This window comes from Schistocerca serialis, chromosome 4 (genome assembly GCF_023864345.2).
Source record: "Schistocerca serialis cubense isolate TAMUIC-IGC-003099 chromosome 4, iqSchSeri2.2, whole genome shotgun sequence".
NCBI classification, from domain to species: domain Eukaryota; kingdom Metazoa; phylum Arthropoda; class Insecta; order Orthoptera; family Acrididae; genus Schistocerca; species Schistocerca serialis.
Genome location: NC_064641.1, coordinates 911,770,340 through 911,793,105, shown reverse-complemented (window position 1 = coordinate 911,793,105; position 22,766 = coordinate 911,770,340). Strand labels below are relative to the sequence as shown.

General features: G+C 42.8%; 1 protein-coding gene across 1 annotated transcript in view; it reads left to right on the top strand.

The window, feature by feature from the left end:
* The window catches only part of LOC126474840 (calcitonin gene-related peptide type 1 receptor-like), an 820,928-nt gene that overhangs the window by 558,823 nt on the left and 239,339 nt on the right, over positions 1–22,766 (top strand). The window contains exon 4 of the mRNA XM_050102318.1: positions 1,452–1,562. Coding sequence (XP_049958275.1) covers positions 1,452–1,562 — 111 coding nt within the window. The remainder of the gene's footprint in view (positions 1–1,451; positions 1,563–22,766) is intronic.

The following is a 22,766-nucleotide window of genomic DNA, read 5'->3' as shown; positions in this document are numbered from 1 at the left end:
TGTATTTTCAGCCCTGACGATTTATGTCGAAATTTATTGCTTACTGAATTGTCAATACAATTCTTACACAGTTCCCTATTTGGAACGTCTAGCGTTCTCCTTGCATTTCACGAGTCTCGCCAGGATTTGTCTCGTAATGTCGGAGTAGCGGGCGTAGTAAGTATTAGAGATCGCAGGAGCTATACTCATTTGTATACTCCTAGTTTTCATGTGCGCAAAATAGTTTTTGGTACGTAAATTTGCACGTGGATACTTGTTCTCATGTTTGTGAATGAATTTACACTCATGAGCCAAAATATTACGACCACTGCACACCGCAGGCTGAATGCCTCCTATTGATGTTGCGGGGACGTGACGCAGTAAAGAATGAAGGTAAGCGGAAGAGAGAATAATAGGCGCTCATTATAGCGAAGATGAGGGCCGCAAATACGGAAGTCCACTGATACACGTAGTTTTGACAAAGTGCGGGCTGCTGTCGTGCTGCGGCTGGAAACGAGAATATCCGAAATGGCGAAACTGATTTCTGTCGTGAGCACCTGTGCAAAGTGGACGACCACGTCTCATCACAAATCGTAGAGGTCGGAGGGTGCCTCAGTTTCTAATGTGGGATAAGCGGCAATCTGTGGCAGATGTGATGTCAGAGTACAGTGCTGGTGCAGGCACAAGTGTTTCGGAGCGCATCTTTCAAAGGACATTGTTGAACATGGAGCTCCACATCACACGACCGATATGACTTCCTGTGTTGATCCAACGACACCGCGTCGATGTTTGGGTCTCTACACGCCGTCATGCAGGCGAATAGCTACACGGATCCTGCACTGTGCCACAGATACAGGCCGATGGGGCAGACTTATGCTAAGGGGTACACTGAGTTGGGCTTCCATGGGATCTGTGGTGGTAAACGCAGGCAGCAGTGAACTACATGAATGTTATTGAGGACCACCTGCATTTTTCATGCTTTAAGTCTCCACCTACAGCGATGACATCTTCCTCCAGGATAACTCATCGTGTTGCGTGGTCGGAATCGTTCTAGAGTGGTTTGAGGGACATTATAATAAACTCACATTGATGTCTTGACCAGAAAAACACACATCGGGCGCCAATTTTGTGCCCGTAAACCACCATCCCATAATTTGCGGGAATTGCTTGACTTGTACGTAGACATGTGTTGCCACATACTTCTGGAATCCTGTCAAGGACCTGTAGAATCCGTGCCAGGCAGAATCTCTATTGTAATGTGTCGGAAAAATGGAAAAACACACTATTAAACAGGTGGTTATAATGTTTTGGCTCATTGGTGAATATTCCTGTAGTCCAGCTGGAGGAGACTGCTAAATTTGCAAATGTAAACAGAAAATGCAGTGTTTCAGATTAATTCCCAGTGCGCCCACGCGCTTTGCCTTGTGTAGTGCCTTGCAGCTGACGCGAGCACGCACGTGTCCGTGTTCCAGGGCTCTTCTGTCCCGGCCTGTTTGACGGCTGGTCCTGCTGGTTCGACACACCCGCGGGCGTCACCGCCCACGCGCCGTGTCCCGACTTCATCACCGGATTCGAACCTAACCGTAAGTACACGCACGTCCTACCTGTCCCATCGTCCTAAACTTGCACCGCAAACATGTCGATAACGGAAGGCGCCATTGGTAAGTGCATTTCATAAATTGGCATGGTAGGCAGGGGCCGACCTATACAGCCCATTCACAGGGTATTATGATTTACAGACGTGTACTTATTTAGAAAAGGTGCTAATATTTCAGTCGAACAATGACTACTGCTAGTACCACAATTAATGTAGATCACACCAGAACGTCAGTGGTGTTTGTTTGCACGAGTCCAGTGCCAGTAGTTTACGAGGTATCGTAGTTTGAACACTGCAAACACCGAAAGTTGTTTGCTCCTTGTTGTGGCACACACGAAAGTGAATTTCACGTGGGTGCGTATATTGAAACTTACACAGACGTTAGTAAGTCTTCGGAGCTGCCGCGTTATTGGGTGGGACATTGCTGAGGACAAAGTAAAGAACAACAAAGGTGAATGCAGTACCTCTGTGGTATCTGACACGAAAGAACCAATGTGCCTTCAACGCCTGTGCTCAAAATGACCAACATCAGCGTCCATACAACCTTCCAGCATGCCATGCAACGATTTCTGCACGCGTTCCACCACTTCAGCGGAAATGACAGCGCAGGTAGCTGTAATACGCCGTTTCACATCCTCTGTAATTGTTTGAATAGGTTAAAGGGTTTGAGCTCTATTGTGATACGTATTGGCATACACGGTACACGAACGATACATTAACCATAAAACATGAGAATGACCGCTTTTCCCGCAAAGGGAAATACCATCTTCCAAGAACGTCCTGCTACGTCCGCTATCGCACAACTGACAGGATCCTCGCAATGCAATCGGAGCCTACACAACACACAATCTAAACTAACATAACATCGTCTCTCGGCATCTAAGCAACAGGATGGAACAAACAGCTTTCTATGTTTGCAATGGTAACGATACGACATCTCGTAAACTATTATCACTACCTTCGTGCAACAAACACCATTGGGATTCTTATTTACGCTCGTTTTAGGACATTACTGTCATTAGGCACTGTCCCATTTAAAAATGTGTAAGTCTAACAAAAGACTGCGCTTTCGTCATCGTATCAGAATCTATGTGTTGGCTGCAAATACGGGCACTTTCCTACAGTTCCCATCTGTGAAAACCGTGTATCGATATTGGCTTCCATGACCGAAATATTTGCTGTGAAACTGTTAGGATTGTTAAGTGATTCACCCTGAATCATCTTTTCACTATTAGGGATAAAGCGTAGGTGTGCCTGTTTTAAGGCGATGGACTTAAATTTGCACTAAATTAGATGTCGCAATAGTAAGACAGAGGGCAAACTTCAGGAAGATAACGGTTGAAATACTTGTCCGGCAATCCTGGTTAGACCTTCTGCTGCTTCGGTAAATAACTTAAACTGAATTCGGGAATGCTTCCTTTGACATGCTTCAAAATGGTTCAAATGGCAGTGAGCACTAAGGGACTTAACATCTGGGGTCATCAGTCCCCTAAAACTTAGAACTACTTAAACCTAACCTACGGACATCACATACATCCATGCACGAGGCAGGATTCGTACCTGCGACCGTAGCGGGCGCGCGGTTCCAGACTGAGGTGCCTAGAACCGCTCGGCCACAACTGTCGGCCCTTTGACACGGAAACTCCAGATTTCCTTCCTTCTCTTTCCACAATGCGAGATCCTTCTCCAATGACGTCATGGTCGACGTGACGTCAAGCCACAATGCTTCATTCCTCAATTTTCTTATCTTAAGGCGCTTTCACTTGTTTTTATACTCCCATTTTGGAGACGAGACATACGCAGTACTGTCATGAGCAGTTAGATAGGGAGCAGCTGGTGTGCACGACAGAGAGAGAGAGAGAGAGAGAGAGAGAGAGAGAGGGAGGGAGAGAGAGAGAGAGAGGGGGGGGGGGGGGGCTGAGACCCAGGGAAACCGCTCATGGCAGTATTGTCCATGGAAGGGGTTGGCATGTAACGTGACTCGGGTACTGTTAGGCCCTGATATGTACGTCAAAGTGACAGACACGCACTTGAACGCTTCGAAATTGGCGCCTAGCACACCCCTCTCCAAGATAGTGCGAACACTGTACTATTACCGCGCCAAAGAGTCAGGAGCATCTCCTCCGTACATCGATTGAGGGGAAAGTGCAGCCTCCAGCTTGTTCTACCTTGGGCAACAGCGAGTTGGTAGATGATATGAGCCGTTATTATCCGATGTCATTTGGATCTCCGCTGTGGCATCAGGTTCTGCTAAACTGGAAATCTACCTGATAGCTTCCTGTCATGACAGTGACCTAGCTATTATCTTCCGCAGCTGACTGGAGTAATTAAACACAACGTATTTCTTTAACTGAGTTGAAAGCAAGTGTTAGAAATAATGCATAGATGGGGAACTTACAATACGACACAAATAAAGTATTACAGAAATAATGTCTCCTCAGAAGTATTCGGACACTCCAGTGTAATGCAGAACTGACCACTAAAAGCCACACCAGTGTAAATGGAGGCGGAAAGTATTCTGTTATGAGCAGAGAAGCTGGGACAGTAGAATGGCTCCATCATGAGCCTGAAGTGACTTCGAATGTGGTCTACTTATTGGATGCCACCTGAGTAACAGATCGATCAGGGACTTTCAATCCTTCCAAAGCTGCCTCAGTCCGCTATATGTGACGTGACTGTGAAGTGGAAACCTGAACTAATAACAGTCAGATCTCGTTTAGTTACCGACACGGGCCATCGTCAGTTTCATAGGGTGGTTGTAAGGAAGCTGTAGACATTCTTATGGGGGCATATAGACACGCAACATGTTTTTATGGCACAAAATGACCCGCACATCAACACAGTCACGCCAGAAGATATTCACTCGACGAAATAGTTGATTCGCTGAAGGACGTTAGGTTTTAGTCTCATGCCAAAATTGTAGCGAAGACGAAAAGTGTACGAACAACGCTCGTGTCTGAACTTAATGAAAGCTTCGATAAAGAGTGATATGGATGTGTGTATGTGAAGAAAAACCAAAAACTATCAGCAATAAATGAACGATAGTTCTTATAATTTATACATCCTATACATTTATTCGAAATAACGTTCAGTCACGGAAAGAGACTTGCAGCGCAGACTATCACAAGAAAGTGTGGACTGCATTGAAAATACTAACGTCACAGTCAGTAACTTTTTTATCCTTCAGTTTCTCCTGCGTTTATTATAGTATATGAAAAAAAACTGAACCGATACTTTGGGTCTGTAGCGGCGCACTTCACAAGATACGTTATACGAACTTATAATCAGTGTGCCTGAAAAGCTGATGCCGATCGATAGAAAACGTATCGCAAAATCAGTAAGTATGTAGGCTGATTTATTTGGAAAGTATATTGTTTCGGGCTGTCAGGACTCAACCAGCGAAGTGTTCAGCCCTTACAATAAAAAGTCTCACACATACCCTAAATTACCAGTCAGTCGGTCGGACTTACTAAAGGCAGGGTAAGACATATTACAAAGAACACAGATGACAGGATACCAGCAAATGTAATTAGTGCCTTGCAACCTGCAACATATGTTTTAGAGAGGACTCAGAATGTAAAATTCTATACGACAAAGAAATTAATTGAAACAATTGGAAGAAGTACTCCATGTCCCCCAGCAAATCACATGAAACACAAAGACTTAAACTGGATGACAGTCTGGTCAAATTTTGCAGGCAGATCCGTATGTTCTGGGTTGCTCCCAGCGAATGTTCATAAATAGTCTCGACAGCTCCGCGACGCCAACGAATAAAACTGATAAGTTATCCGTAGTGCCTATACTGCGAAATGATTGACACTGCCTTACACCGTACAGTATGTTGCTCTGTAATTGGAAGTCTATGGAAACTGATAAAATTTAAATCAATAAATTAACGAAACAAATAGGAGAAAATAATTTATATGGGCGTCAAAGCGTTTCGAGCAACAGAACAATCACATTATTTACGTATTTCTTACAAACTACAACTTCGGCGAGGGAGGGAAGGCTGTTTACGACCAAAAGGAAAACTTGGAGAACGAAAAACCAAAAACTATCAACAGTAAATGGAGTAGAGTATAGTTCTTATCATTTATACATCCTACATCAGTGTTGTATTTAAAATCAACGTACAAGTTTTGTGGTACCTGTTGGTAAATAAATTCATTACAAAAGACGTTTTCTGGTGCATCGAGTTTTCATTCAGGAGAATGCGAGTTCAAACTCAAATGATATCGTTCTTTCTTTTCCCTTTGTAACCTTAAATAAAGTACTATTCAAACCTGAGATTGTGCCCTACGAAGATGCACAGTATAGGTATCAATCACAAATGTCATGTCACAGCAATTATAAGGCACACACCGCGAACTATGTTTAGATGTTACCGTTATCTTTCAGGATGTCTGCCATGTCATAGAGGTCCCAAATTCCCTCAGTTATTGTAGCAAAGATTTCATAATTATAGAAGAATGTAAGCCCTATGGTCCTGTTAGCTGGAAACATGTAGCTGCTGCGGCGGCGGCACTGCTTTAAATATACACTGTAATGGCAGGGAACATCAGTTTCCTTTGACATTGGACGTGGTGAGCTGATGTTAGTCAAGAATGCCTTTAACGCAACAAAGACGCCATTCTCATCATCTCAATGAGTTTGAACGAGGTCGTGTAATAGGGCTACCAGAAAGTGAAAGTTCCATTTTCGATATCGCAGACTGTCTTAGCAGGAGTGATCGCTAGCAGCGGTGGTCACGAGAATGCACGGCCGCAAGAAGATCGTGCTGTGGACGGCAATGTCGCACTACCGACAGAGAAGATCGCACCACACACACACACACACACACACACACACACACACACACACACACACTACGAACTATTGAAGATCGGTTACTTCACGGATAACTCCGAGCCAGAGGTTCTGCGGACTACATTCCACTGCTTCCAAACCACCGCTAAGTGAGACTTCAGTGGTGTTTTTTGATGAAAGCTGGTTCTGCCTCAGTGAAGTGATTACAGTGTGTTTGTTAGGTTGAGCGCCTGCAGTGAACCTGTCTGCGTACAAGACGCACTGGATTTGTGGTCCGGGGTGCGGTTTCGTATGACAGCAGGAGCATTCTCGAGGTTATCACACGCACCCTCACTGCAAATTTGTACGTCTATGTCGTAATCCGACCTGTTGTGCTGCCATTCACAGCATTACAGGGATTGTTTACTGACAAGATAACGCTCTCGCACATACAGCTGTTGTAACCCAACATGCTTTACAGAGTGTCGACATGTTGTCTTGGCCTGTTCGACCACCAGATCTGTTTGCAGTCGTACGACGACTCCAGCATTATCCACAAACAGCACTAACCGTCCCTGTGTTGACCGGCCAAGTGCAACCGCCATGGAACTCCACGCCACAGACTGACATCGCACACCTGTATGGCAAAATGCTCACATGTTTACATGCCTTCATTCAATATTCTGGCGGTTACGCCGATTATTATCGTACCTGTATTTTATATTTGCAATGGCTTGTATCGCACTTATTTTTATCTGTGATCTTGCAATGTCAGTGATTTAAAATGTTACCTAGAGAAACGTTTTCGCGGAATTTCGTTGCTCTACATTAATTACACGTTGCTGTTGAGGATTTTTTCATCTGTGTATAAAAATACTAATTGCCTTGCTCATTTCTTTTGTAACATTCCCCTCTTGTTTTGTCCCCGTATGATGAAAAGAATCCAAATCCATTCACTGATGTTCCTTCCAACATTTCCAGCAATTTTTTTGTCATTTTTGCTTGGTATTTCTAAAGGACACTACCATTACTGATCCGACGAAGTATTTGACCGATATTGCGAAAAGGCTTACGCATTGTTGTCGAAATGGAAAGTCACAAGTGGAACATACACTGTATTACCTAGAATTACCATATTAGTTTACGTCGCCAAGTAGATAAAAGCAAGAAGAATGCCTAATTTATCTACGGGCACAACTCATTCGAACAGCAGCAGAACAAAATTATCAGACATACTCTTCCATTTACCGTTGTAACACAATACCAAGGAGCTGAGCCAATGATATATCTCCTGTTGTCATCCTTTCTTATTGAATTTTTCCTATTGCTTTGAAACGAGACGCTAAAGTATATGGGCGTAATCTGTCTGGCGAAATATCCAATTATTCCATTCTTCCAGATTTTCTTATCCTGTGTATCAGTACCATCTAGCGATTGGAAATCTTTTTCGAGTGAATGAATAATAACAATAATAATAACAAACAAATAATGAAAGAAGTTTATTGCATTACAGGAAAAGGTTGATGATTAAAAATAAAAATAGGCTGGTCCTTCAGCTGGCGCAATCCAAACGTATTCTTACGATTGGTAACTTATTCCATCCTGGCTATTTGCAGAATAAAAAGAAAAAACTGAACCGATACACATCGCTAGTCCAACGGGATCTGAACCAGAGCTTCCCTTGCCTTTTAACACGAGATTAGCATTTCGCCACGGAGTAAATATGACGTTGTTTCTTTTAGGCCTCAGCCATTACTCTGCTGGTAGTTAATGCTGACAGTTCACAACATGAAATACCAAAGCAATTGAAATTTAAGCGTGGAATTAAGAATTAACTTCTTAGGGTCGAGAAACTGAATTTAATATCTCGATATCATATAAACGGGACGGCTATTCAGATTACCTCATCAGTATGAAAAGAGAATAACACGAGAATCAAGCAGGGTGACTCGGTACCATCCCCAAAGGTGACTGAACGATCACGACGTTCCAGACACCGTCAGCCAGTTTGGTCAATCTCAACTGCACTATAAATATGAAGAACTTCACGCTCACAACGTCCTCACTGCCATCCACCGTCTGCTCTAGCCAGCCCTCATTGGAGACGCACTACCTGACGTCGATCTAAGGGACAGCTTCAAACCGACAGCGTGAGGTGAAAGCTTATTTTAACAAAACTAAAAATGCATGCAGAACGGCCTTCTCCAAAATACCAATAAACAGTAAGATACTATACACTGTTCACCTCAAATGAACTGCATCTATGTCTGGTCTTGTGGCATACACAACTGCAATATCAAGGATACCACCAAAATACAAAGGCGCTACGAAAAAAAGACTCATACATCGATGTCATGCAGTAATAAATCAAATTATGGTGTCACAAGAAAAAACAGAACAAACTGTCAAAAGTGCAGCTGTGCACTTTCATACACTTTTCACTTCCGGTACCACCACAGGTAATTCGTACTAACTAACTTGTTCACTGCTTCCACAATTTTCACGCCTTCTTTTATACCAAGATGAAAAGCAAAAGTCCGATCCAAGTCATTAACTGTTGCTTCAAATTTATTCAGAGACTTCCTCTTGTTTTCCACTGTCAGCACAACACCTAAAGTAGACTGTTATAAATATCTAAGTGTGGATACTAATCAACATGAAAGAAAAGACACCAACAGAGACTTGACTACGTAAAATTGAGAGGGTCTTTCAATAACAGGAATTAGTTACAATAAAAAGCTGTCGTCGAGGAAGACAAAACTGAAATTCTATGAAATAGTCGTAAGGCCACAACTACTTCACGCAGCAGGAACTCTGAAACTATGAGAGGAGAGGTTGAAAAACCAGAAAAAATTGAAAGTAGAACACTAAGAAAAGTGCTACAACTCAAAAGCAGCAGTGAAGAATAAGAATACAGAAATATGTCTTAAATTTGAAAGAAAAATAGTAGATGTAATGTGAAAAAAAAGATTCAAATTGTATAAACATACACGTAGGATGAATAATGACAGAATAACTAAACAAAACTTAGACTTATCAAACGATTACATATCCAGCATCACGTGGGTGAGAGAAATAGGAAAACTTATCAAAAATGTAGGAGTTGACATGGATGCAGTAAGAGAGAACACGTCTTAACAAAGCCACAGGACAGGCAGGCTTTCACAACAGAATAAAATTAAGAACTGAAAAAAAAAATGTGGTCATAAGAAGAGAAGGAATGAAGGAAGTCTCAGCCCAAAGAAAAGTCCTAATGAAAACAAAGAAGTAGAAAAAAGTTTATTGTCGTACGCTCAAAAAGAGTTATTGGGACTTTTTAAAAAAAATCGAAGTAACGTCTTGCTCAGAATTTCCTGTCAAAGATTTCAAGTATAAAGCGTATATGTAGCATTACTCTCATAATGTCTACTGAGAGACGAAAGCTGTCTTGTATAGAAGTACCCCTTCATGACAATGAAAATCGAGAAAAGGTTATACACTATTCTCTATCTCTCTAAGGTTTTAAATACATACCTATAATTCACGAGGAGAGTGTTGACACACACGACACAAGTATTATAGATGCTACATACTTTTCGTGTTACCTAGCAGTATTTACAATATGCCCCTTACTATATGCATGTTTTATGGTGTAAACTGGTAAGCATCCATTCGTTTGGCAAAATGCTAGTACCTCTAGTTCTCTACGTAAGAATATGTTGAGGAAAGTCGCAGAGATGCACTAAGTCTTCTTTCCTCACGTCAGTTTTTTACTTACGTTAGATTAGAGAAGTGTGATTCGACAGATACTCTTGATTTGGGTTCTGAATGTTATACCATTCTTCCTCATCACCTGTGATCTGTGAGTGATATGTGTTTTGGAGTAACGATCTCCAGCAATCTAAAGTTGAATGAGTCTATAAAACAAAATACAAGGAAAAAGCAATGTACTTGTATCAGATATTGACACGACTATTGATAAAATCACGAAAGTTCGTTGATAGGTGTGGGGATATGAGAGGTGGAACCTGCTCCGTGCACATGTGCAACATGGTTTTACTGTTCTGTCAAATTCTTCTTGTGATATATCATCCATTTCACCGCAATCTACTTCCTATTCCTTTTCTATAACACTGTATTCATATTGATTTCCCTCTAGATATCCTCCCACTTATCAGTTTTCCAATCTTTGCTTACAATTAGTAGTGGCTTGGAACATCTTGATATTCATACGGTTTCATCTCTTTCCTCCAAAGGTCAGTCTTGTTTTCCTACAGGCGACATTTATTTTTTGCCTACTTATGCCTGCTTCTGCCACCTTGCACATGTATTCTAACAATTCCTGCTTAGTCATTTTCCACTCCTCCTTAATCTCATATTTTATATGGATATTATCCATTTCGCCTGCTTCATTTATTGCATTATTATTTGCCTTTTAGGGTTTATATTCGATATCTCCTTCATATCCAATGATTACGACTAGGCCTTGACTTTTTAACTCTTTGTTTCTATGCTGCCTTCACTATTTCGTTTCTTAAAACTACCCATCATTTTTCTGTTGCACTTCTTTCCCCCAATTCCTCACTGTTCACCAGAAATTAAATGCCGCCTGATGACAATGTGTGCACATGATGCAGTAAGCAAATAGTTTGACAATTATATTTGAAGTATAGCCCTACATTGTAAAAGTTTATGTTAAGAATTGAACCCTCCGCAATCTGAAGAATTTTCACACAAAATCAGTGACTTTCATAATTCATCATTTTCACTGGTTAGAGGAAAATGTATCCAAAACACAGTGATCCAAAGTTTATCATCATATTTATTTTTCAGCTGAAGTGTGTAAGTAAGTCTCGTTGACACATTCATATCAGATTTTCTGTGTTTCAGATGCCATAAACAGAAAGTTAATGCAAACATACACTCCTGGAAATGGAAAAAAGAACACATTGACACCGGTGTGTCAGACCCACCATACTTGCTCCGGACACTGCGAGAGGGCTGTACAAGCAATGATCACACGCACGGCACAGCGGACACACCAGGAACCGCGGTGTTGGCCGTCGAATGGCGCTAGCTGCGCAGCATTTGTGCACCGCCGCCGTCAGTGTCAGCCAGTTTGCCGTGGCATACGGAGCTCCATCGCAGTCTTTAACACTGGTAGCATGCCGCGACAGCGTGGACGTGAACCGTATGTGCAGTTGACGGACTTTGAGCGAGGGCGTATAGTGGGCATGCGGGAGGCCGGGTGGACGTACCGCCGAATTGCTCAACACGTGGGGCGTGAGGTCTCCACAGTACATCGATGTTGTCGCCAGTGGTCGGCGGAAGGTGCATGTGCCCGTCGACCTGGGACCGGACCGCAGCGACGCACGGATGCACGCCAAGACCGTAGGATCCTACGCAGTGCCGTAGGGGACCGCACCGCCACTTCCCAGCAAATTAGGGACACTGTTGCTCTTGGGGTGTCGGTGAGGACCATTCGCAACCGTCTACATGAAGCTGGGCTACGGTCCCGCACACCGTTAGGCCGTCTTCCGCTCACGCCCCAACATCGTGCAGCCCGCCTCCAGTGGTGTCGCGACAGGCGTGAATGGAGGGACGAATGGAGACGTGTCGTCTTCAGCGATGAGAGTCGCTTCTGCCTTGGTGCCAATGATGGTCGTATGCGTGTTTGGCGCCGTGCAGGTGAGCGCCACAATCAGGACTGCATACGACCGAGGCACACAGGGCCAACACCCAGCATCATGGTGTGGGGAGCGATCTCCTACACTGGCTGTACACCACTGGTGATCGTCGAGGGGACACTGAATAGTGCACGGTACATCCAAACCGTCATCGAACCCATCGTTCTACCATTCCTAGACCGGCAAGGGAACTTGCTGTTCCAACAGGACAATGCACTTCCGCGTGTATCCCGTGCCACCCAACGTGCTCTAGATGGTGCAAGTCAACTACCCTGGCCAGCAAGATCTCCGGATCTGTCCCCCATTGAGCATGTTTGGGACTGGATGAAGCGTCGTCTCACGCGGTCTGCACGTCCAGCACGAACGCTGGTCCAACTGAGGCGCCAGGTGGAAATGGCATGGCAAGCCGTTCCACAGGACTACATCCAGCATCTCTACGATCGTCTCCATGGGAGAATAGCAGCCTGCATTGCTGCGAAAGGTGGATATACACTGTACTAGTGCCGACATTGTGCATGCTCTGTTGCCTGTGTCTATGTGCCTGTGGTTCTGTCAGTGTGATCATGTGATGTATCTGACCCCAGGAATGTGTCAATAAAGTTTCCCCTTCCTGGGACAATGAATTCACGGTGTTCTTATTTCAATTTCCAGGAGTGTATATCAAAACAGTGCCAAGACTCGTGGAGCATTCCAAATTGTCTTGATGTCTTAGATGTAAATCACGGGGAATTTCGACCAACAGGATGTATGGGATACTATTACGGTACTACAACTACAAAAGAGGTGGCAGCATTGTATTACTGCTACTTATTGATGCTCAACATAAATTTATATGTATAGATGTAGGTTTTAATGGGAGGATTAGAGATCGAGAAGTGTTCCACAACAGTCCACTCAAAGAAATTTTTAGTAGTGCTGGAAATTTAACGAACATACCTCCACCAGAGATATTATGAGGAAGTCAAACTGTACAGCCTGTAATGTGATATACTCCTCTAGCATTACTTTTCCTCGACAGTAGTTGTCGATGCAAGCACTATTTTTCCAATTTTGGACAGGTCGGTATTATCTCAGTTGCTTTTCTGAAAACTTTCATATAATTTTATACACAGAATGTCATATTTCAAGCTAAAATTTATGAAAAGGAATTACTTTGTTTTGAATGTTATAATCGATAAATACTAGTTCTGAATATATAGTTAAATTCTTTTGGAAACATTTGAAATAACAAATAATTGAAACATTGAAAATTTCTAGTTTTATTTACGCAATTTAATAGTGTTCATTATCTTTAATTCTGGATTCATTTATGGAATAATAATTGAACTTATTAGAAATTCATTTATCAAGAAAAATTGTAAACCCTTTAGAATGCTGTTATTACCGCAGAGTGAGAGACTAGTAAGCATGCCTCTGATGTGATGGGACGTATTTTTGTATTTTTGGCGAACAATGTAATTTCGGCTTTGTAATCTGAAAATTCAAAAGACTGTATGATATACTAAAATGTAACAAAATATATTAACGTAACAACAAGAACCCTGCAACAACAATCCCAAAATTTATTTAGATTAGTTCAACCAAGAGGACCAGAAATGTGAGAATTTGAGCTTTAAGAAATAGACCCCTAGACAAGAAGAATTGGAACCATCTCCACACGAAAAGCTACATAAACTACAAACATTATTGTAATCTTCGCTTCTCCCCAGTTTTTCATAAAAGGCCTTGCTTATTGTGGATAATAACTAGAATCAGAGAGGAGGAGGAGATTACAAGCCGTATATAACTATAGTTAATGATGCTTTCCCTTATCACAGCATTTAATGAAATGTCACACAGCAACAAAAGATATTTAATTCCCATTTCAATAGGACAAGTAGAACTTCTGAAAATCTGATCGTCAGTTTATTGTCAGCTCTTTTCAAAATACCTTTTTCTTTTTCATTTGTAACCACTCTTCCTTTTTGTCCACTTCCACGTAGACTGCTGTTTGATGATTAAGATGATGATGCTTGAAATGGCTGGCCATCTCATGTTCACAGCAGACAGTATGCCAAAATATTGCAAAAATGTTATTTGGCGAAACTGTTATGACCAGTGTGTCAGAAAGTGAAATTCGTAGTAGCCGTGCTACCACTACACCAAAGACTTTAATATTCAGACGAAACGCTCGGTACAAATTTAGGCAACAAGCAGTCTCCTCTGCCAAACGTTGCATGAGAACGACACGCGGTAAACCGCTGTACCACGGACGTAGACGTCTCAGAACGGTTCGAAGAGAAGACAAGACTTCATCGGTAAGTTTACTCAGCCTACAGTGTTGCCAGATTGTGCAGATAGCCGGAATCAGAGTATTATAAGCGTGACTATGTTATTTGTCCCACGTCGCGGTCAGTGCGGACATGGGCTCTGCAGTGGCCGGCTTCTGGTCAGGTTCTGTTACAAAAAGTGTACGTGAGTCATTATCTGGAAAGAAGTACTATGCGAGTGAGATAGATCTACCTAGCCTAGGGCTAGAGATATGGATAAGAACGAGTGATATACAAGAATTTAGGAAAACATCATCTTAATACAGATGAAATATGTTTACAAATAAGTGTGAAATAAATTAAATATGCTATGTATGAAGTATGTTACATGCATCTATGTGAGATATATGTGATACATGCATACAGGAGCGAAACTGTAGGTAAGTAGCTAGTATTCCGTAATTATACAATAAAGCGTTGGTAGTGTACCGCAACCAGCATCAAATTGGTGTTAGGGTACTTTACTCAAAAAGTACCGTTGGCGCTTTCGAATTTATACAACTCGTCATCAGACAGCCATAATGGTTTCGTCGACGATGCATTTGTTCACTGGTGAGTTACCGTGGACTGTCCGTCTGTACGTTTCACGGCAACTCACGCGTAAACATATGCATCATCGGTGAAAGCATTAAAACTGTCTGATGATGAGTTGTATAAATTCGAAAAAGGTAACGGCACTTTTTCAATAATGTTACATGCAACCAATTTGTGGCTGATTACTGTACACCATCAACAATTTACGTCAAATAACAGACGGTCTTAAACCACGTCTTTACTTGACAAAACTACTTTATCTAATAATCCTTAGCACCGTCAGAAGTCAGAAGCTCATAATAGTGTTCTTACTACCTTAAGATCAACTTATCCGTCCGCACAGCAGTCAATTGCCACTTTACAATAGCATAGGAGCACTCAGTCGAAAGCTCGTGGGTACAACACGTAGCCGGCCGCGGTGGCCGTGCGGTTCTGGCGCTGCAGTCCGGAACCGCGGGACTGCTACGGTCGCAGGTTCGAGTCCTGCCTCGGGCATGGGTGTGTGTGATGTCCTTAGGTTAGTTAGGTTTAAGTAGTTCTAAGTTCTAGGGGACTTATGACCTAAGATGTTGAGTCCCATAGTGCTCAGAGCCATTTGAACCATTTTTTTTTACAACACGTAACCACTTGACTGTGGCTGGAAGCTGCAGAAGATATTACTCAGTCATATCACCGCAAGGCCGTGTATTCACACATTCGGTCAAGTCAGCAGTCCATATTTATTAGATAAGAGAGACTGCATGACTGCATCATTAGAGTATTCATCACTGCCAATAAATAAATGCTGATTATAAATAACTAATTCCCTAATAAAATAAAAAAAACAATAGAATCTATGTACAGGTCGACTCCCAGTTGCTGCTCATTTATGAAGCACTACATTCTATTGGATAAATAGTTTATACACATTTATCACAGCGTTAACAGCTGTAATTGGCACAACGATCTTGAAAAAAATTTCAGCACAGAAAGAAAACAACAGTGACTTCAGTATTGGCTTCTACAGCATTAGTTAGCTTATATCTCAAAAAATAAAGCGGTCACGAATACGGACGTTGCCTGGTGCGTCGCTGGCAATGGATCGTATTGGAGAGCTGCTCCGAACACAGTCTGTGATTTGATATTCGTCCATGCAAACTGATAGCTACAGTAAAGGATAATTATGCTAAATCTTCGTCTCTCGGTATCTTACTACTTCATTTTGTTCGTACGTGACTACTTTGGCTTTGGCAGAACGGTAGAAACCATCTAAACAGGGAACGAGAAATGGAAGCAGGCGCTAGTCGGTATTCCACAGAGGGCTGGGCTAAATCTGAATTTTGATAACAGTCATTTCTTAATAGAAAAGGTATTAACGCTAGCGATGGATACAATTTGTAACGTATTACGGTATTAGCAATGATGCAGTATCTTGGCGAAATGAATCTCCAAGAATAGTAGAATTTAATGCTCGCTAAGGAGTGAGACAACGAATGCAAGATGGGGGTCGTATCATTAGCTCTAATTGAGAAGTGCTATAAAGAATTTATGCTGGTCCCCATTAGGATACGTCATAAAATCCTTTCCCTGACGAGCAGAACGGCTTGGCTTTAGTGTCCTCGCCGGAATGTTGCGGTAGGCGGCGGCGGGAACGTCGTGCGTTGTTCGTCAGACCAAACACAGTTTTCGCCGAAGAAAATGCATTTCTCAGACGGAATAAGTGAAATTAGATTTGTAGCAGTAAATAGTATTCTAGCGTTTTGCAGCACTAAACAGGTTTATCTTCGATATCTCTACCGTTTTGGAAGCAGATTGATTTGCGTACGTTTGTTCTCTCGCTTTCTGTTTTTCTTCTGCTCTTATCCATCTTCTTATATTAGGTTGCTTGTATCTCGTCAAACAGACACACAAATCTAAGCTCTATATCGTTGAAGTCAGTATGAAACTTGGGGACACGTGTTATGTTACGATATTACGACATTTCTGGAGAATGAAGGTTTCCTCTATAGCAATCAAAATGGATTCCACAAACAGCGAACGTGTTAACCCAACTCACTACCTTTGTCTACGAGACCCATAAGGCAGTAGACACCACCTCCAAGATTCATGACGGGTTCAATGATATCTAGAAGGCTTTGGACTCAGTTCCGTACTGCTGCCTAATGAACAAAATATGCGTGTAAGGAATATAGGACCAGTTGTGTGACTGGAGTGAAGAATTCCTAGCAAACAGAACACAGCATATCATTCACAACCGAGGGGGATCTTCAGGTGTAAAAATGACTTCTGACTAACCTCACGGGAGAGTTATACGACTATTACTTTCCACAGTTATATATAAATGATCTACTGGATAATGTCGGAAGCTCGTGAAGGTTTTGGCGGATGATACTGTAATACACACAGATGTCGCTACTCCAGAAGATCGTAGCGAAACGCGATATCCTGTAGAGCATAGGTAGAGGTGCAGAAACTGTCAGTTGACCCACAACATGAGCAAATGTAACTTATCCCATATTAGGAAACAAAAACACCAGTTGTTGTATGATTACACGATTGCAGAACAATCGCTGGAAGCAACCTCATCCATTAGCGATCTGGGATAAACCCGTAGGAATTCGCAATTTAAGAAAGAGGGTAAGTGGGTGGGGAGGGGTCACGACTCTAGAATTTCCATTTTTCCTATGAATTAGTCGGTCAGATATATGTGATACAGCAACTGCTAAAGCCATAGTACTGTCTCATTGTCATCAGACACGTAATGATACAGGGTGGGGCAAATAAAATCGGCCCTGACGAGTGGATATCATTGGATGTTAATTTGTGTCACCGGAGGAGGAAAACACCCACAGTTACTTCCCGCGGCATGGAACGTCTGTCCATACAGCCGGCAGAACCTTGGAGCACATTTACACAATGTTCATACCTGACAGGCTGTTAGCAGAAGTCAGTCTGGTCGCGGTCTTAGCTGGCCACCCAGGTCACCTGATCTGTCAGTGTGGGAGTACTTTGTGTGGGCGGCGCTCAACTCTAAGGTGTATCGCAACAAACCTCATCGTCATTAAAAACAGCAGAAAAATATTTTGGATGAGACTGCATCAATTCCAGCAGTCCACCGTCTATTCGCCTTCAGCAACACGCAGACCATGGCCCAGAAGTGCCAAGAGAGGAAAGCTGGTCACTTTCAAAATCCGCAATAGTCAGGTTAGTACTGTATTTCCATTCCTTTGCTGTGTTTGTTTCTACCCTGGAACTCTGTTCTCCGGACCTCTCTGTATGACTGGACAAACGAGAGGTTTAGCGGAATACTGAAATCATTTCCAGAAGCCTATAGCAATTGTGTAATGAATAAAAACTCCATACTCCACATTCCGGCGCTGCGGGAGGAGAGGCGGTGGAGGGGCAGGTGTTCCTCTCCCAGAATTCCGACAACATGCACCAAGCCCCCCCATATCCCACTCTGACCTTGTGGACGCATACGGAGAAGCCCTATTGAGAGATTTGAAGTGCAAGGGCCACATAAAGCCAATGGAGGGTAAGCGGATGCATGGTTGTAATTCAGTGGAAGAATGATCAGGAAATGTAGTCCACTCTTACAGTGGTGACATTCTACAAACGTTTTATGTGTTTCTGAGAGGGCACAGAACTTACACGCACGGACACGGTGACCCTTCTGCCGCCGTAGGAGTCGCACCCGGACCACACGAAGGACCAGGATCAGTCTCTTCACTCATTTGGAAATCAGAAAAAAGAACACAAGGCAATACAAAACGCAAAGGAATGAGAAGTACAAATATCATGGCATAACGGTTACGTGGTAGTTGCATACAGAGGTTGGCATTTTCGAGAATAAGGTGATGCAGATCCTTTGTTACCAGTATCTTACGCAATAACTATCCAAAATATTCCCCACCCAAAACTGCTATATCACGGACTCAGCACTATACATGACAAAACCATAATGTAAACGACCACAGGTGTCGCCAAAGAACTGTCAAAATCAGATATTCTGCTGGGTTTGAGCGTCCCACCAATGAGAAATATTCAGTTGAGCCAGTGCCGGACGCCAAAGGTTGTGGGATTTCATGGTACGACGTTTAATACACTACTGGCCATTAAAGTTGCTACACCGCGAAGATGACGTGCTACAGACGCGAAATTTAACCGACAGGAAGAAGATGCTGTGATATGCAAATGATTAGCTCTTCGGAGCATTCACACAAGGTTGGGGCCGATGGCGACACCTACAACGTGCTGACATGAGGAAGACAACAACCATCTGCACGAACAGTTCGACGAAGTTTGCAGCAGCATTGACTATCAGCTCGGAGACAATGGCTGCGGTTACCCTTGACGCTGCATCACAGACAGAAGCGCCTACGATGGTGTACTCAACGACGAACCTGGGTGCACGAATGGCAAAACGACATTTTTTCGGATGAATCCAGGTTCTGTTTACAGCATCATGATGGTCGAATGCGTGTTTGGCGACATCGCGGTGAACGCACTTTGGAAGCGTGTATTCGTCATCGCCATGCTGGCGTATCACCCGGCATTATGGTATGGTGTGCCATTGGTTACACGTCTCGGTCACCTCTTGTTCGCATTGACGCACTTTGAACAGTGGACGTTACATTTCAGATGTGTTACGACCTGTGGCTCTATGCTTCATTCGATCCCTGCGAAACCCTACATTTCAGCAGGATAATGCCCGACCGCATGTTGCCGGTCCTATACGGGCCTTTCTGGATACAGAAAATGTTTGACTTCTGCCATGGCTAGCACAATCTCCAGATCTCTCACCAATTGAAAACTTCTGGTAAATGGTGGCCGAGCAACTGGCTCGTCACAATACGCCAGTCACTACTCTTGATGAACTGTGGTATCGTGTTGAAGCTGCATGGGCAGCAATAACTATCCAAGCTCTGTTTGACTCAATGCCCAGGCGTATCAAGGCCGTTATGACGGCCAGGGGTGGTTGTTCTGGGTACTGATTTCTCAGGATCTATGCACCCAAATTGCGTGAAAATGTGATCACATGTCAGTTCTAGTATAATATATTTGTCCAATGAATACACGGTTATCATCTGCATTTCTTCTTGGTGAAGAAATTGTAATGGCCAGTAGTGTATAAACAGCTCCGTACATCCCCAAAACACATGCACATCGCTTAAGACAACATTCAGCGGTAATCGTGTATACAATTCGAGAAGTCTGACTCGCAAAAATTAAAGAATTTTATAAAATGTTCAAATGTGTATAAAACCCCATGGGACTTAACTGCTACGGTCATCAGTCCGTAAGTTTACACACTACTTAACCTAAATTATCCTAAAGACGAAGAACACACATACCCATGCCGGAGGGAGGACTCGAACCTCCGCCGGAACCAAAGAATTTTATACATAAAAACAGTAAGTAGATATCGGTAAATGCATGTATATTACGTCTTCTGGGATAGAGATACTGTTTCTAGTGCAGAATACTCTGGAATGAGGCAAGCAGGTAACTCTAGGTGACAACAATGAATATTCAAACACTAAACCGTATTCAACAGAAACAAAATATTAAGTTCATTAATGTGGCAGTATACTACGGACGGGGACGCTCTTAACAATTTAAGGCTTCAGTGAAACATGTTATGAGCGGTTGTAGCATAGTGACAACCCACCGCCCTGGTGGCTTTTAATTTTGTACTGACTGCGGCATAATACTCCCTATTTTCTCTGGATTACTTGTTTCCAAAAGGTAAAGTATGCTTTTGCAGCCATTTACACTGTTCAAAATTATTTCTCGAGAAAGCATCCAGTAGGATATCGGACGACGTTTTACGCTTACCACCGACTTTGAACATGTATTTTTGCCATTATATCGAGTTTAAAACTGAAGTCACCATCAGCTATAAAGTATAAGTGGGGTACCTGTTTGAAATAAGACTCAAGTTTCCGCTGAACTGCTAAGCAACTGTTTCATCTGCCTCAAGGGGTGTCGGTAAAAGGAACCAATTATTAATTTATTCCAGTTGTCAAGTGTAACACCTACTCATACTAACTCACGGGAAATTTCTACTTCATTTTCACTACAATTTAAACGACTTCTGACAGCAATAAACACACTGCCACCAGCTGTATTCAATTTTTCGCTTCTGAATACGGCCAGGCCCTATGTAAAAATATCGGTTGAACTTATCTCCGGCTTTGTTTAGCTTTCCGCACCTATAACGATTTGAGTTTCAGTGGTTTCTGTTAGAACTTGTAACCCTGCTTGTTTGCCAACAGAGCTACGACAATTTACAAGTAAATACCGATTGTTGCTATGTCTCCCCTCGTCCTAAGAACGCCCTGCACCCTTTTTGAGTCTAGCATCCCGAGAACGTCAAACACAAAAAACCGCACGTATAGGCTGCTTGGTAAGATCTGCTATGGATTTTGTGCGAGGGCAGGTTTCGTGATCTCATGTAGAGCGTTTCTGTTTATCATAAAAAATTTCTGACGTTACAGTGATTCATCAGCCATGTAATTACAGATAGCATGAAATTAATCAATCAGAATGATTAGGTCTTTCCTAAATTTTTTTTTTATTTTAATCGGAATGTAGATACACTTTTATATTTGTTTGGTTCCAAGGAAATTTATTGTGCTTTCCCATTTTAATAAAGAGAAATACAAAGTTCCATTTCACACCTGATGCAAACATCTGATGAATCCGTAATCTTTCACACGTCCCCTGTTGGACCTTTGTACGCTTCGGTAATTTTCCAGCTTCCTATTGGATTTGTGCTGTGCACCTCTTGGATTCCGGAAGCATGTGTAATACCTGTATTCTTCTATGAGCAACACTGCCTTCTCTTCGTACCAGTTCATCGCTCATGAAACTCATGTCATCAGCATAGCACGCAGATTTTCTCGGACCCATCAACATAAACAATCATTATGGCATGCAGATTTTCACGGACTCCCAAAGCGTGTTGCAGAAACTACAACAGCCGGCGTCTGAATGAACGAACTAATGGATACGTTTTGGACGCCATTACAGACGTGAAGGCATTTGGCACTGACGGCCGCTTGCTTTGGATTAAAGGGCATCGAGGCATTCTGCGTAATGAAACTCTTGATCGACTCGCTAAGCATTACGAAAGCGTAGTATAAGGGCGGCCACCCGACGCCGATACAGCCGAACGTCTGTTCTCGGTCGGGGCTCACCTCGGTGAAGCTTAGTAGTCGTGATGTGACGTCTCTCATACTCATGCGGCTGGAACACTGCTGTTACTCGGTCGACCTGTACCGTTTGAAAACCATGACTTGTGGCCACTGCGATCAGGATACAGCGACAGTGGTGGTTTTGAACATCGTCATATTGGCGAGTACTCGGCCACTCAGGTGGGCTTGATTTGCTCGAGAACAGTTTATAGGAAGCCAGCTGTAGCTCTGACCTACAAATTGTGGGGATCTTGTCCTCCCAGGGAACCAGCCAGATTCGAGACCGGGGTCGTCTCTTTGTGTTTTTGTTTGCATTGACAACTTACTTTTGTAAATGACAACTTTTAACATTGCAGCACGTGAGCAATCGTGAGTAATTTAATGATTATAAGGAATCCCCCTCGATTGCAAATAGAAACCGGATGTTGACCTAGGTGTCGGTGTGGATAACGACGCCTTCTTCGGAACACACTAAAACCACAAACTGCCTAAACAGGCGTGGTCCAACATTAATACAAAAATACATTTGTAAATGACGCTGTTGTCCAGCATTCGATTCTAAGTTGTTGTGGATGTCACTGTGCTATGGAACCAGCCTTGTTTGAACCCTGGGTCGTAATTTTGTGTTTCTTTATACATGTAATATGTTGTGACAATTGCGCTACTGTTAATTTGCAACTGTTGTAACTACTGGTTTACGGTGTTCGACTTTTGTTGT